The sequence below is a fragment of the Pomacea canaliculata genome, linkage group LG3, assembly GCF_003073045.1.
Source record: "Pomacea canaliculata isolate SZHN2017 linkage group LG3, ASM307304v1, whole genome shotgun sequence".
Lineage (NCBI taxonomy): Eukaryota > Metazoa > Mollusca > Gastropoda > Architaenioglossa > Ampullariidae > Pomacea > Pomacea canaliculata.
In genome coordinates this window covers 4,027,225-4,042,702 of record NC_037592.1, presented here as the reverse complement: position 1 = coordinate 4,042,702, position 15,478 = coordinate 4,027,225, and the positions used below count along the sequence as shown (strand labels likewise).

At 42.1% G+C, this 15,478-nt stretch overlaps 1 protein-coding gene across 5 annotated transcripts in view; it reads left to right on the top strand.

Moving 5' to 3' along the window:
- The window catches only part of LOC112559211 (Na(+)/H(+) exchange regulatory cofactor NHE-RF1-like), a 32,152-nt gene extending 17,030 nt beyond the window's left edge, over positions 1-15,122 (top strand). For all 5 annotated transcript variants that reach the window (XM_025230257.1, XM_025230260.1, XM_025230258.1 and 2 more), the window contains 2 exons: positions 9,479-9,525; positions 9,860-15,122. In XM_025230257.1, the coding sequence (XP_025086042.1) occupies positions 9,479-9,525; positions 9,860-10,078 (266 nt within the window). In that variant the 3' untranslated portion in view covers positions 10,079-15,122. The remainder of the gene's footprint in view (positions 1-9,478; positions 9,526-9,859) is intronic.
- The last annotated feature ends 356 nt before the right edge of the window (positions 15,123-15,478 follow it).

The following is a 15,478-nucleotide window of genomic DNA, read 5'->3' as shown; positions in this document are numbered from 1 at the left end:
TGCCAGCCGACTGGACTACGCCTGGTACAACAGATACTTTGTGGACTGTGCCAAGGAACATACGCCACGTGTACAACGCCTTCCTTGACATGTTGCCAGGGGACCAACTGCCACTAGCCATGTCCTGACAAGCCCGGCCATTAAATTATTGTCGAGCTTGACGGAGTCGTAAAACTTTTTGTGGAATTTCACTCTCCCCCCCACTCCACCTCTTTCTCCCCTCTTCTTGACTCGAAATCTTGTCGCAAGTTAGACCCAGTGGGCCACTTGCATCAGACGTGTCGTCAGCACCTGATTTCACCTGTGTAGGTGGTGATGAATGACTAGGCCAGCCTGGCAAGGAGTGCGCCCATATTTTTCCCCTTTTGTCAAAATACCTCCGCCTTATCTTCAGTGTGTATATGAAGATTCTTCAGCTACTCGGAAACAACTGTATTCAACTTTTCACCTGTGGCTGTCACTATGTGGTGGGCTGACTAGTGCTACATTCCTGTGTCCTCCTTTCTCAACACATTGCGTTTCGATGCCCGAGAATAATAGATGCGAAGATAATTCTGTTGATACTAATCTTAGCGATAGGAGGGGTCGTGTATGCATGAATGTATATTTCTTTCCATTTGTTTACTTCCTTGCCTGTTGGAATAAGTTTTGAATGGGGAAAGAAGGGGAGAAAAAAGTGAAGAGTGGCTTGAGGTTTGAGTCGAGTGAATTGTCAGCTGGCAATCTCTCTCATGGTGTCCCTAAAGTAGGAAGGCAGGTTCCGATGCATTAGGTATGCCTGTGTATCTCCTGCGGTGTGGGAATACTAGTAGCGAGGCACACTCCCCTCCGTCACGTGACACTCGCTCTAGGGTGACGTATCTAATCGTTCACGGCCCATTCTGTCCCTAAAACGTTTGTCAGCAGACGACCGAGAAACCGGAGAGACTTGAACTCTCCATTCTGCTCTCACGTGACACACTGCATCGTAAAGCGATCCTCGGGGCTTTTTTTTTTTTTTCGTGGGGGGTAATTTTGCGACCTCACCTTATTGGTATATTAATCAGAAATGCTTTCACGCGTTTCATATGTGAGGTGCGAGCGTGTTTAGTTGTTAGTAGGCCGTGCTTCTGTGGTGATGTCGCTGCAGTCGCATTGCCGCCATGGCAATCGTTCAGTGGTGCAAGACTTCGGAGGATGGGGACGTTCCCTGATCTTACAACGTGCTGCAGTTTAGATGGACGAGGACGTGGAGCGTGCTTGCAGAAATCTATCAGCAGTTGTCACTGTGCGAACAACAAATCCGTCACCTGGTGTGGTAGGTGCGGAGTGAGGCGGCTTTATAGTCAGGTTACAGTTGCTGGGACACGGAGATCAAGCAAGGACAAAGATATTAAAAAGATGGGTAGTTGTGTACCATACAGCGACGTCACGTGATGGGCTTGTGTTTGTCTACAGGTAGTTGACAGATGGGTGGTGTTGCTGTTGCTTTGTGAGAAAGGAGGTGAATAACATTCAAAAAGCGACCTATTTTCTTTATATATTCTCCCCCTGTTTGTCCTTCAAAAACCACCAGACATGAACCGTCTAATACGGATGATTAGGGAAAAGTTATACACGATGGTCATATAAACACAATCACATGATCGACAAAACTGTCCAGGCTTAGAACGTGGGAATCTTGGTCGTGCACTTCATGAAGTGTGCATTGTGGTGGAGTTTTATTGCAGGTCTTTAACCCTCGGTCGTACACGTTGGATGGCTCTTTAGTAAAGCAGACGCCTGTCCATCCATTGTTCTCTCACTGCATTTTTGTTTTTCACCTTGGCGAAGAATGCAAATATCTACTTATACGTGCGTACAGCGGTTGTTCTGTTAGTTACGTATGCCCGTGGTTTGGGTATCTTTGGATTTCCTACTTTACCATTATTATTTAAATCCAGAGACCTTTAGGATGTTGAGTAATTGCTCCCTTGAAACTGTCGATAAAGACCACCAACCGGTCCTCAAAATGCCACACAGTGCGTTGGTATTGCCGCTGCTGGCCTGCTGTGGGCTGTTTAAAGGTTATTTCATTTGGACAAGTGATGACCTCGCGTGGGACGTGCCATCAGACATTGCTATTACTGGTTCTGTCCCTTCTTATTTCGCCATCCTTTTACTCGCTTATTTCCCTCCCCGACACATTTTCTCTTTGTCGTTCTCTCCCTCCCACACTCAACGCTCACCCTTGGCCCATCTGCCGACCGAAACACCTTGTACCATCCCTGACCTGACCACCTTGTTGGGTGGCTTTCAGCGCGCGCCGAGATGCTGATGGTGGCGAGACTCGCATCCCGGGGCGCAGAGGACATTGTAATAATTCGCTCAGTCACCTGGAAACCCGAGACATTTTGCTGCTGCCCCCTTGCGGCAACTAGCTGCGCCTGAATGTCACAGGGTGCTGGCAAAATGACTTGGGGATAAGGGTGAAGGGGATTGGTCGGAGATACATGGAGGTCAAACATCAATCAAGAAGAGTGGGAGAGGCACTGTGAGCTAATGTCGAAATTAGAGTGACAGTGAAGAGTTGTGAGTTCCGGCAGGTTCCATAGTGGGAACAGTGAAGGCAACGAATTTCTCGCCTTGGCGACTCGAGGGGGACTGGCGGTGTGATTAGTTCCCGCCTGACAATTCATCTTAAACAGTTTGCGCAGACGACCTTACTGTCGGCTTATCTGGTCGGATGGCGATGAGATTAGCCTGTAAGCAGAATGGCCCTGGGGTGAGGATCCCCTCCGATTACGGACCTCGTGACTCGCACGGTCACACGAACCTGTTCCACTGGCCAGAATATAGGGGCTGCAGGCATGACAGGGGTCATCAAGTGATGAGGCGTGGGCGTAATGATAAAAGGCGTAATGTCTTTGGTTTTTTATGTCTTCTCCCATAATACTTGTTATTCCCCAAACCCTATTTCCTTTTCCTCCTGTTCGTCTGCTTTTTTGCTCGCCGCCTACTTCCACCACCGCCACCCACTTCATGCCTGGAGCAGCCGGAAGTGAGTTGTTCCTACACGACAGCGATGTACAGTTATTCCATATTCAGGGCCGAATAATGCCAAACTTTTTCCAGTGCAAGTTCATAACACTTGCTGCAGGAGTTCAGGGTTAGCTGCACGACATGTTTCTAAAACTTAAAACTGTTCTAAAAAAGTAATTTTAAAGAAAATCACTCCTTTGCCATTTAGATGCGTTGTTAGTCAGCCCAGTGTCACCGTTGTGTGTAAGTGAGAGATACAGGCTGATGTTAAAATTCTACGTTTCTTTGTCGGTTTTACTCCCCATCAACTCTTTGCTTGTGTTTGTTTCTTTACTCGCAACCTAATTCTCTGAGCATGTTTGGTGTGCCATAATGCAGACTAAGTCCGGTTCGTGAGCTCGCCAGGTACTGACTCATCCTATTCGGTCTTGTTTTTGTCAACCACCTGAATCGCCTCTCAGCGTTCAGAGAAACGATACGTACCTGATGCAGTTGTTGTTGTTGTTGTTGTTGTTGTTGTTTTTTTTTTTGTTGTTTTGTTTTGTTTTTTGTCGTGAGATTTGAAATATACAAGGGGAGGATCGCCATTGCGTACTCTTTGACACAGAATTTGAGTCATCTTAGTTGGAGGAGCAGGTCGTTGTCATCCACCTCCCCGCAGTCCATGTCGCCCTCGTATACATTCATTGTGGCTGTCAGTCGCTCGTCATGTCACCATGGATACATTAAGGGTGCACAGCTAAACACGCATTGTGTCCTCCTCACGACACTAGATGACACATCTCTGCACCTCGCTCCCCTTGACATGGGCTGGCCTTACACCACGAGTACACGTACAGTGCACATGATGTCATGTCGTCGCCTCATATTTTTTATAATTATTATTTGGATGTTAATTTTTAAACCCAGCTGGGCTAGCTCGCCATGATAAAGCCATGGTTGCTATAAAAGTAGTGTGTGAGGTAAGTCAGAAGGTCGGCTAAACCTGAGGTGATGGCTGAAATGTCAGGAAATGATGCTTAGTTGCGCAGCAGCTGATGACCGCTTGCTGCACGACGTGCTGGCTCTTGCTGCAATTCTACAACTGGACGGGATTAGTGCTTCTAAAGCAGGATGTGTTCTTTTAAATATGACAATTAAAAGCTATCGCACCCGCTGTTAACTTTAGATACATTATCTGCCCGGATGATCTCTTCCTGATGACGCCTGCCTTTGATTCCTGTGCAACCCAGCAGCATTCAAAATATTTTATTGTAGACTTTGTTTGCAGTGTTTCTTGCCTGCTCAAGCAACATTTTTTCTTTCCCTACAGGTCCCCGTGTGTGTGCGAGAGGGTGGAAAGAAGCGAGAGTAGAAACACATTATGAACGATGCTTGTCTGGAGTTTTCAGGAGTTCCCGGGTACAATACACATAACACCTGAATGTATGATCTCAGTGGGGTAGGAACTGGGGTGGGTGGGTGGTGGCCTCAAAAAGATACTGAGGCTGCAAAAATGTGAACGTCGTTCACTGTCAGTATGGAGTTAGCCCTCGCCACCCCCTTCCCAAAAGCCGAACATCTTTCTACACATCATCTGGAGGGACAGCTAACTTTTGTGACAACCCGTTTCATTCGTCCTGGTGCGCCCGGTGTGATGATGGTCGAGATGTCGGAGAGCGGAAGAAATAGCAGTCAAGCATGCGTTTACGACGAGAAAACTGGTGCGTGACTTAGGGCTGTGGCTGGCCACATCGCTCGCATCGCTGACAGGGATTACAACATTTGTGTTTTCCTGTCAGGGATGTGACGAGTGTGTTGGCGACACGTTCTGCACGAGTAACTGCAATCCTCGCGCCGCGGTACATGGGCGCCAAGCTGTGGGCGGCAGGCAGCAAGCAACTTGTGGTACTGCACCGTCCGTGTGGGCGTGCCTGTGTGCCCACTCGACAGTTCCTGCCGACACCGTGTCCTGCCATTGTCAGATTCTAATCTCGCGTGATTGTCGTTCGTAACCCTCCCCCCTTTTTTTTATTTTATTTTGCATCGGCAGCTCACAGGCCAAGTCGGATTCCATCCCCACCCCTCCCCCACAACAGAGCAACGGTGAGTGCCTGTCACCAATACAGTGAGAGTTGACTGTCCTGGGTTCAGCTTTCGTCTCGGGCACACTGTTATTTCTCTGCAGGTGGCATCTCTTTATAGGGCTAGCTGCCTTGTGATATAATCTTAGTTGCTGGCTCGGCGTAAAACACCCAGATTTCCCTTCCCCTCCCCACAACACTCAGTCATTGGGCGGCATGTTTGCTGTTATGGCAGCACATGGGGAAGCGGAAAGTACTGGCGTCAGAACCCACCTAGTGGCACGCTGGTTCGATACCCGTGTAGCGCAGCAAACTTTCTCCAGTCGACTGCACTGCGATAGTGATCTCTGTAGAACTCAGATTCAATCTTCCCTACTCTCTAGTCGCCCAGCAGTGCAAAAACATACAGATTCAGTCTTTTTGCAGCTGCAAAGTGTGTAACCTGTGTGTGTGTGCTGTAGTCCTCTACCTTTCCCATCATGTACCATTCTTGTAACAGCTGCACACTGCGTAGCCTGTCTTGCAGCTGTCACTAGTAAATATGTACTGTAAGTATAATCCTGTTGTAACTTCACACCTAACGTTCTATGTAACCTTTAGTCCAGTGGTCGACAGCTTTGATGTAAACCTCATGCCCAGAGGCCAGACTAATCTTCCCGATGTTCTCACCGTCAGGCAGCAGTCGGGCTCTACACACAGGGAGGGATCCAGAGACGTGAGTGGTGTGAGTGGTGTCAACGGCCGCAGCTTGTGGCCTTGGGTCAGCGTTGGGGTACGTGGTACGTGCACAACAAGCCGTGGACTGTTTACCTACCTTCCTACGTGATCGGCCCCCTCTGAAGTATGAAATGGGGCTGTGAAGGTGGGAAACAAGCCAGAGAATGTCGGTTTTGTTTGGTTTTTTTTTTTTTTTATCCTGATTGCGTCACAAGACAGTGGTACCTGTCCCGTTCGTTCGGCTTCATTTTTCGCTCTATATTTTCCGCACACTTCATCCATCATCTGGATGAAAGTGATGCTGAGTCGGCAGAAAAAGCACATTTCATTCAGAGGAAAAACTATGGGAAGAAGTAGTGGGAATAAGCATTCTACACAATAATGGCTAGTTCTTCCTCCTGTTTAAAACTGCTGCACGAGCGAGCTTATGTCGCAATAAGAAACTAAGATTATGCCATCAGTTTCTGCTGCCGATTAAGAATCTAAACGTTTTCACTTTTTTGTTTCACTCACCTGATTGGAGCTGGCTTTTCGATTAATTCTGATGGAGTGTTTTAGGAGATGTAGTTTGGCATTTGTCCCTCAGTCTGTTTTTTAAACCTCCTCCTGATGATCGAAGAGAGTGTTCAGCCTTCCTCACCTCACTGTCTTCCTCCTGACAGACATGCGCGCTTCTTCGCTTGTTGGTTCAGCAACCTTATATCTCAAGAAAACATTAAAGCGGTCTTCTCTTGCTGCGCGATGTCCGCAATGTCCAGAGATGTAGACATGATGCTTTACCTAGCTTTGAACCGACATTTTATTGTGCGAGAGCTGGGCGCAAGAATCTTCTTACGCATGAAGAAAGTGGTTGCTGAATGGAAGATGACTCGCGAGGTTGTGTCCTCTACCTTGCTTACCGGTGGCATTTTTCTCACTGCAGCAACGACAGTGGTGGAGAAGTACGCAGTTGGACACACGTACCAAAAGTACGTGCAAATACTGTAGATGTCTCACGTGCAAATACTGTAGATGTCTCAGGTGCAAATACAATAGTTGTCTCATGGCAGCACGTGCGTGCTTCAGTAACCTGCCCCTTCCCCCAACCCCAGGCTGTGGCAGGATCAAAGAAGAATGTGGCTGGAGGATCTGAGAGATTAGAACTTGTCATACTGGTCCCAACCACACACACCCTCCTTCACACACACCCCCACACTCCCGTTGTCAGTACCAGTTAACAGTCTTAGCCAAGACAGAGGTCATCAAGAGGCGTTGGAGCTAATATTGGAATATTGGGAAGTTGAGTAAAGTGCCCTTTATAAACAACCCCAGAACAAGTACCTCTTTCTTCAGTACAGCTGCTTTACCCCTTCCCTATGTGGCTAAAGCGCTTTTTTTTGTGCCCATTCTCATTGCATAGTAATTTGAATCCATCCGTGTACCCACATAGGGAGGAGGTGAGTTTGTGGGAGTGTATAAATAATTCATGTGATGGGTGAATGTTGTATGTAATCAAGCACAAAAGAGGAGCTCCAGAAGATGTTAGGTGAATATTTATGCACAGCAAGAGAAAGGGGGAAACCTGAGGGCTTGGGATGAATGCAGGTCTACCTTTAACTTAAAAAAAAAATAAAGGACTGTTGAGGAAAGTACCACCTTGTATTCTAGACTTGAGCATTAGCTTTTAAGCTTTGAATGGAGCATCACTGAATGGAACTTTCAACCCTGGAGAGAATGTTTCTTCCTAAGACAACGTCCTGCATTTGTAATACTGAAGAAGAGCTTTGGTTGTGTGGTACAGTTTTCACCAGTTTGGTAAAACAGGTCGCAAAAAAACAACAAACTGCTTTGGGAAAAGGAATTAGCTGAAGATCTAAGTTTCTTGGGGATATCTGCAAACTTAAGTGGACACTTTCTCCTTAAACTGAGCAGACATGCCAAGCTTTGAGTATGGCTTAGATCGTTGTAGCCAAGTTGTTGAAACTATACAGGTGTTTGCCTGAATCATTGTGCATTTTTAAATTTTAACATTTTGGATAGTTTGTCTAAACAGAAAGCAGGAAAAAAACTTGACAGCCAAACTGCACATGAATATTCCAGACACTAAACAACATTACAGCTGCAGTCCAAGCAAGAATTCAATTGTATATAACATGACAGGTTTATATTATGCTTCAATTTTTAAAAAAAAATGAAACCATTGATTATGCCTTATGCAGGCTCGAAAGACGTTTGAGGAGATAATTGTGTTTTTATAGCAAGTCATCAACTAAGCCGTGAGGAGATGGCTGTGTTTTATAACGTCAGCAACTAGGGTGAGTGGTCTGTGGTACAATAATAAACCACTGGTCACTAAGACAAGATTCAGGTTAAGATCTTACCTGCAATGTGTTTACAGGGCTGTACTTGCTCCCTGTGATAGAGCCTCATTTTTATGACTGAATAAAACGTCAACATCTATCCTGTCAGTAAGGCTACATTGTTTGTAGCTAGTCTTGGCCTGTAGAACTAAGGGTTTGCATCCAGAAAGAAATTTCAGATGCCAGATGTGAGATCTGAATCCACTTGTTTTACCACTGGCCACAGAAAGGAGAGATCTGGCTAACTTCCAAGAAGCTGTCATTGTTAAGTTTGGCCAGTTGTGAATGATGCTATGCAGCAGCTTTTCATTTGTTCAAAGGCAATAGCTTCACCTCTAAAATTTTCTGTCTGTGCTTTAGGTTATATGCAGTACTTAACATTTATCAAAATAATTTTTGCATCTTGTCCCTTCAAAATTTAGTTGAAGCTTGCAATTAACATTAGAAATCATGATCTCATTAGTGGCACTTGCATGGAATTTGTGACCCTCTGGTCTACATGTCATAGTTTCCATGTTGAAGTATAAGAGGCTTCAGATAAAATTTAGAGAAGTTTGTATCAATAAGGTTAAAGTCTGTGAGTCATAAACTATCCCAGCTGTAAAACAGCCAGTGGTAGTGGCCTTGGTATGTTATTTGTTCTGATATGTTGTTTACCACCTGCATCTTGAACTGATTTGCTGACTGGTCATACAATTTTACAGCTTGACATTGTCAGTGAAAAACTATTTGACTGTGTGATGATGGGCTGTGTTAGTTCATAAAGGGTAACGTGCAGGACAGCATGACATTGCAGGCAGCAGTTGTGTTCCCTTGTGATGGCATGAAGATCAGGGAGAATGTGTTGAAGTGTTTCTCTATGAGCTTTGTGTGTTATTACATGTAGTTGATATTACTGAATGTTAATGCAGATCTCTTCAGTGTAACTGCCAGTGACAAGTGTGGATATAGTTAGTGTTTGTGATGTGGTAAATAATGTTATAAAATATTTTCTGATGCTAGCATCATCAAAAATCTTTACATTAAATCTATAGGTAGCTGCGTTTTTAAGCTTATGACTTGTGCAGGGAAAATATGTCAGTAGTCTTGTAAAGCATTTATTGCTATGAAATTCTGGCGAAATGTGTCTATCTTCTTGTCAGATGTGTTTGTTACCAGCAGTTGTGTTAGAAATTTTGTCCATTTAAGCATTATTATAGTAGAATTACAAATGAGAGACAAGTATTAAAAAGAGATATAAACCATTAAGAGTATGATTGTAAATTCTTGCTGCTGTCAACAGCTATTACCCTCCAAGTCTAAACACTCACCCATAGAGAGAAAGAAACTCATCCCTGTGTGTTTTCTTGTTTCTTGTAGGCACCACCAGTAATGGCATCAATGGACAGAATGAGGTGAAAAACAAAGTAAGGCATTCCAATTCTATTTTTAAAAAGTCAGTATTATTGTTTACAAATGTCAAATAGTATTATTGTTTACAAACGTGTCAGATGATAGTATCATTTACAAATATGTCAAAGAATCTCATCGTTTACGTGTCAGACAGTATCATAGTTTATTAATCCCAACCAGTGAACATTTTTGATTTGCCAGAATGTCAGTCAACTAGGAAATTACAGCATAGGCTGCTCATACCCATAGATGGTGAGAAGAAAGTTTGTGTAACTTCTGTGTGTGTAGATATATTAAGATATTTCATGACATAAATTTAGCTTTCATCTAAAAGTATTAATGTAACAGGTGCAGAGCATGCCATCAGAAGTTCCACCCTCTGCTGCTCCACATTACGATGAGCCCACGGCAGTAATTCGCTCCCAGACCACTACTGCTGTTGTGGACCTGAACCTAAACCTGACAGCAGCACAGATGAAGGAGCAGCTAAAGGCGCGTAGGAAACAGGACCCACGTATGGTCAAGCAGACCTTTGAGCAGAAGCATCAGATGTTTGAGAAGCTGTGAGAAACTGCTGGACCAAGATAGGGGCTTGAAACGGGGAGGGTCATTTGAATTAAACTTCCTTGCTTTTCCAAATTTGATTCTGTTGTTGTCTTTCCCTTTCCTCCTTTCCCCCATACCATACCCCCCACTCATTAAATATTCTTCAGTCAGCTGTTCTCTCCCCTCCTCCTCCCCTCACCCCAGACTTGCTGATACCTCCAACCTTGCTCGACATGTTCATGCAAAATAAAGCAAGTTTCTGCCTCGAACCAAACATAATGAACATAAATTTGTGATGCAAGTTCCTTAGCTTTAATTTTTTTTCTTCGCTCTCACCTCCTTTCATTAGCTATATCTGGCACTGTGACTCTTGAGGTCAGTGTCCGATTGTTTGCTTGTTTTAACTAGAATAATGCAATAGCTGGCCACTTGAAGTTCTCAGTAACTGAAAGCACCAAAGATTGTTAAGAATGGTGGAAAGGCGGCTGCTGAGATTTCATTCAGTAAGCGGTGCTAATTAAAAACATGGCATCTTCGCTGTGTAGAAGATGATGCCTTGTGTGCCATGCTTCACCAGGACTCATCGATCTTGTTTTTATTCCAATGAAGCTTAAGTCTAGTTAAGGTCCGAAAGATGCTTCATGACAAAGCAAATGTTTTTTATACTTGTATCAAGGAGTATTTTGTAAATACATTAAATCAAGTGAGAGAATGTTGTTAGAAGCACTAACAAGGGTGCTGCCCTTTCGATCTTCATTGTACAGTTTAAAGTCATCTTTCTGTGTGTCAAGGCTAGCATGTGTCTTGCACATTTGTTGACTGATGACACTGCATAATTGCACATAATTGTGATGCTGCCTCGTTTGCTGCTATTTCTGAGGTTCTGCTGGAAAACACTTAGCATGCATTGAACACTAACAATTCTTGCCAAGGGTAAAACCTGAAACCTAGTAAATGTAGGCTTAATTCATGATTTGTAGAGCAGAAGTGTTCATGATTATGTGGCAGTGGCCTGTTCATCACCAGCTTGTCATCAATTCCCCTATTTTTTTTTTTTTTTTTTTAGATGAGGTTGTCATGGTGACAAACAGATCGATGATATAGTGGTCGCTGTGCTTTGTTTTTCATTATACACACACTCTCTCTTTGTAGTTTCTTGCTTAGGCTTTGCATGAAAACATTAACTGTTGTTGGTGAGGGTAGGTTTACTGCTTGCATTTTTTTCCATCCTGTTGTCTCCACCCCCCCCCCCCTTCACTTTTGAAATTTTACCCACCCACGCTGCTATATCCACCATACAGTTCTGTTTTCGATCATAGCCATCCATACAAACAGTCTATTGGGTATTGCTTTATTGTGGTCTTGCATTGCTGAATTCTAGTGTACTGATGAAAACGTTTCAAACAAAGGATTTTCCCTTTCAAAAAAAAATTTGTAAACATTGGTCGCTTGTGTGTATTCAAAACAATTCCATTCCCCACCGTTTCTTCCCCTTTCTGCTCACCAATCCCCACCTATTAATTATCCTAGGGTTGTGGTACTTCATAGCTTTATTCCCTCCTATCAAAATTTTGTTAATGTGAGATAACCAGAGATTGCTGCAATCTTTTAAATAAGGTAGTCAGCAAGGAAAGAGTGTTAGGAGTTGATGCAAAGGGCCATCCCCATTGTTACCAAGTGTGCATTCATACACATTTCCAGTAACAAAAGCCATGCTGTCGATCCTGGCTTCCCCATGCATGGTATTAAAGAGCCAATATTATTCTCACAGCTTTCAGAAATTTGATATTTCTGTAGAAATGTTGATAAAGAATTTTGAGTGGGAGCGTTATTTCCCTTTTGTGTATTATGCATGAAAAGGGCAGTTGGTGTTAATTTAAGCAGACTTCATACTGCAGATTTTTTTTTTATTTGCATGATGCTTGAAATGAATTTGTCAGCTATATTTTTCTATGATTTGATTTCCATGATAGTGTTTTCTCTAATAGAGAATTCGCATTTGAAAAACATTGGTATTTATCTTTGTTAACAGCCAGTTCTTTCATGAAGGATGTGTCAGTATTCAGTTTTTGTTATATAAACATTTAAAAAATGTCTCCTACTCTACATATCTTTTTCTTATGGGGTGATGAAGAGAAGAGGAAGAAGTATGCTCATGATTGATATTTTGATATTTTTCAGTTGTTTTTTTTCCCCCTCCCCCTGTCCCCATGGAATTCTTTGTTTAAAGGTATTCTAGCAGAATGTCTAGGTGTGAGGGTATAAGGAAATGTCTAACTTATTTTTTCGATTGTTATTACATTTTACCAAATAATGTGGAAAAAACATTTGCTGAGAGTAAACATTTAAGTTTCTTTGTCATGTGCTTTCATTGTTGCTGACTAAGAAGTATGGGGCACAGGTGTATTGAGATCATTTGTTGCTTTCCCTTCCTGGTGCCTCGCCCTAACTTACATCCTGGGGACAGCTAAGGAGTTTCCATACACATTAGCACCATGTGTTGTTGAAGGTGCATACTATTCTTCATCTTTGAAAGGGTTCACCCTTCAAGAGTTGTAATCACACTTAAGAGAGCAGTTGTGAGAAGTGAAAGGGAGGAATGTTGAACTTTTCCCCCCTTGGATTATTAACAAAGCTTATATTTCTGGCTTCAGAAAGGCAAGAAAAAGCCAAGGTTGTCACTTGAGGAACCAAGACGCTTATATAAGTTGCTCATTACAGTGCAGAGTTTCTTTTCTCTCTCCATCTCTCCTCTCGGTAGAAAGACCTGTATTTTTTATATTCTTTAGTGAATAAATAATTCTTATTCAGACCAACTTGTCTTAAGATGACCAACTTGTAATAATTCCCCTGAAACCACGTAATCCTGTGAAACAACTTGTAATATTGACTCTGTATTTATAGAGTCAAAGATCAAATAAACATGATCTTTCGGCCTTAGCCATAATTCCTGGTAATATGTAATGACTGTGGGGAATATGTAAGGGTAACAGGCCTGGGGTTCATACGCACTGTTGTTGTTTTTTTTTTTTTTCCCAATTTGGTCCTCACAAACTCGTAAAGGGAAGTCTGTTTTGTATTTTGCCTCTACTTGTGGGAACATTCCAGCACCTAGTGCCTCCAGAATTTCGGGATTTTAGAAATAAAGTGAACTTTCATGTTGCGCACAATATTATGACATGTCTGTTAAAACGTCTCTGTGATGATCATGGGACCAGAGAAAAGGCAAGATTGCATGAGTGCTCTGTAACCTCTGGTCACTGTTAATTTTGCATTACTAAAACAAAGCACATTTGCATGATACAGATTTTCTGTTTATGAAATGATCAGGATTATTTTCTTGCTGTAAATTAGTTGTAGTTTTTTCTGTAATTTAGCAAAAATTATCTCATTATAGTTTGTACCAAATATTTTCTTATTAAACACTGTTTGTAGCTCACATTACTGCATATTTTGTTGACAGTTTTATTTTCTATGATTGGTATCTTGTACATGAACATGCTTAGCAAAAATTGGTCTACAGTTAATTTCTGCTGATTTGTTTCTTGTGTCAAGTGTCGGTGAGCAAAGTGAATAATAGAAATGAATATCTGTCAATTAAAAAAGGAAAAGTTTTGAAAGGTAGTTGGTTGTTTTGTGCTAAGAATGCCCCATTACGATTCAGTTGATATTTGAAAATTTGTTATTGTCGGCATGTTCACATGACTTACAGTTTGGCATAAACCAGTGCTGTAACTATCTCACAGTCTTCAGTCTTTCTTACATCCGTGGTACAGATTAATTTCACCAGACATTGCCTTGTTTTTCATTCATGTTGGAATTCATATTGGTTTTGGGTTTAAAAAAATGAGCATGTTTTTATTGAGAAGATTGCTGATATACATCAAGACAAGTTTCTTTAAAAGTTAGTTAAATAAGTGAGAGGTAAATATGTGGTGTAAATCTAAAATATTCTCTCTTCCCTGTGTGTGTCTTTAGGCAATCTCTGAGAAATGATGATTACGATAATATCCAGCAGGGATCTATGTTTAAGGACAAGTAAATTGAAGTGTTTTATGTTCCCTCGATACCATTTCTTTACCCACCTTTTTTTTAAACTTAAAGAGTGTGTCACTGCTTGGCGCCATTTTTTCCCAGAGGGTTGTACCCCGTTTTGATGGGGTAGTTTTTGAAAGTCGATCAGATTGTCCAGTCCTGAAAACTTACATTTTGCCTTAATTTCAGGAATGCCAATTTTGCTTTGCATTGTACAAGTGAAGCTGGTTCCCTCATTCCCCTCCAACTCCTTATCTCTTTTTCTACGTATGCAAACATTTTTGTACTACATTTTCAGCCTTGTCTGCTGATCAATACAACAGTGGACATAGTTTGATGAGCAGAGCGACAGAAGTGGACATGGTGTTAAAGGAGATCACTTGATTCCTATACAACCTTTATTTTCAGGAACACTTTAATGGGCTTGGACTGGAACAGGAAGTGTTTATATGTTCATTTTGGCACCTACTTTTGTGCCCACCAAGCTGCATACAAAAATATCATCCGAAGAGCTCTTTTTAAACAGAGATGTTGTGCCAGCATTGAACTGTTTCAAAGTGTTCATAGTTGTGTTCAATTTTATGTTTAAAAAGAACACTTTTTTAAAAGAAAAATTTTGTTTAACTGTAATGTTATTTTTAGCAAATTCTCCTTAATTTTTCTGAGCCGAATTTGTTTTTGATGTCAAAATTGGTAAGAAGTATTAATTTTGTTTAGGGTAAGGTAGGTGGGCAAGAAACAATACATTCTTAAGACTAATCAGCAATCTATTGAACTTTGTACTCTTTTTATGGCTGTTCTTCCTGGTCGTTAGATTTAGCTCTGCTGATGGCTGAAGACCAGTTGACACTGTATAGGAGCTATTGAGTGACTGTGCGGTTCAGTCTACCCTCTGTTTATGTTAGCCAATTGCTCACTTTAAAATAATAAAAGTATCATGCATATTCCAGGAACAAATAGCAGTGTAATCTATACACATATATATTTTGTTAAAAATACACGAAAGAAATAAAATTGTGTTGAAATCTTTTGTGTGGGTTCTTGCATAGGATTATTTGTTATCGGTGAGAGATTTGCTTAGAAATGTTTGATGTCATTTGAATGTGCTATGGATGTTATGGATGTGGAGGAGGGGTGAAATACTCTCTCGATACTCATACTTTCTCATGCTTTCCACACTTGAACCGTGTTCCCCTTGCTTCCATACATCCCTTAATGTTTTCATAGGTGTTTAAACTCATACCAAGTGTATGAAGAAAATATTGAGGTTAGTCCTCTGTCCACCATGTAGCTCTCACACCTAAATGCTACTGGGAATGTGGCATAACCCAGAAAACCACCACCTAACCAATATGTTTCCCAAACGTGCATTTCATACATTTGTGG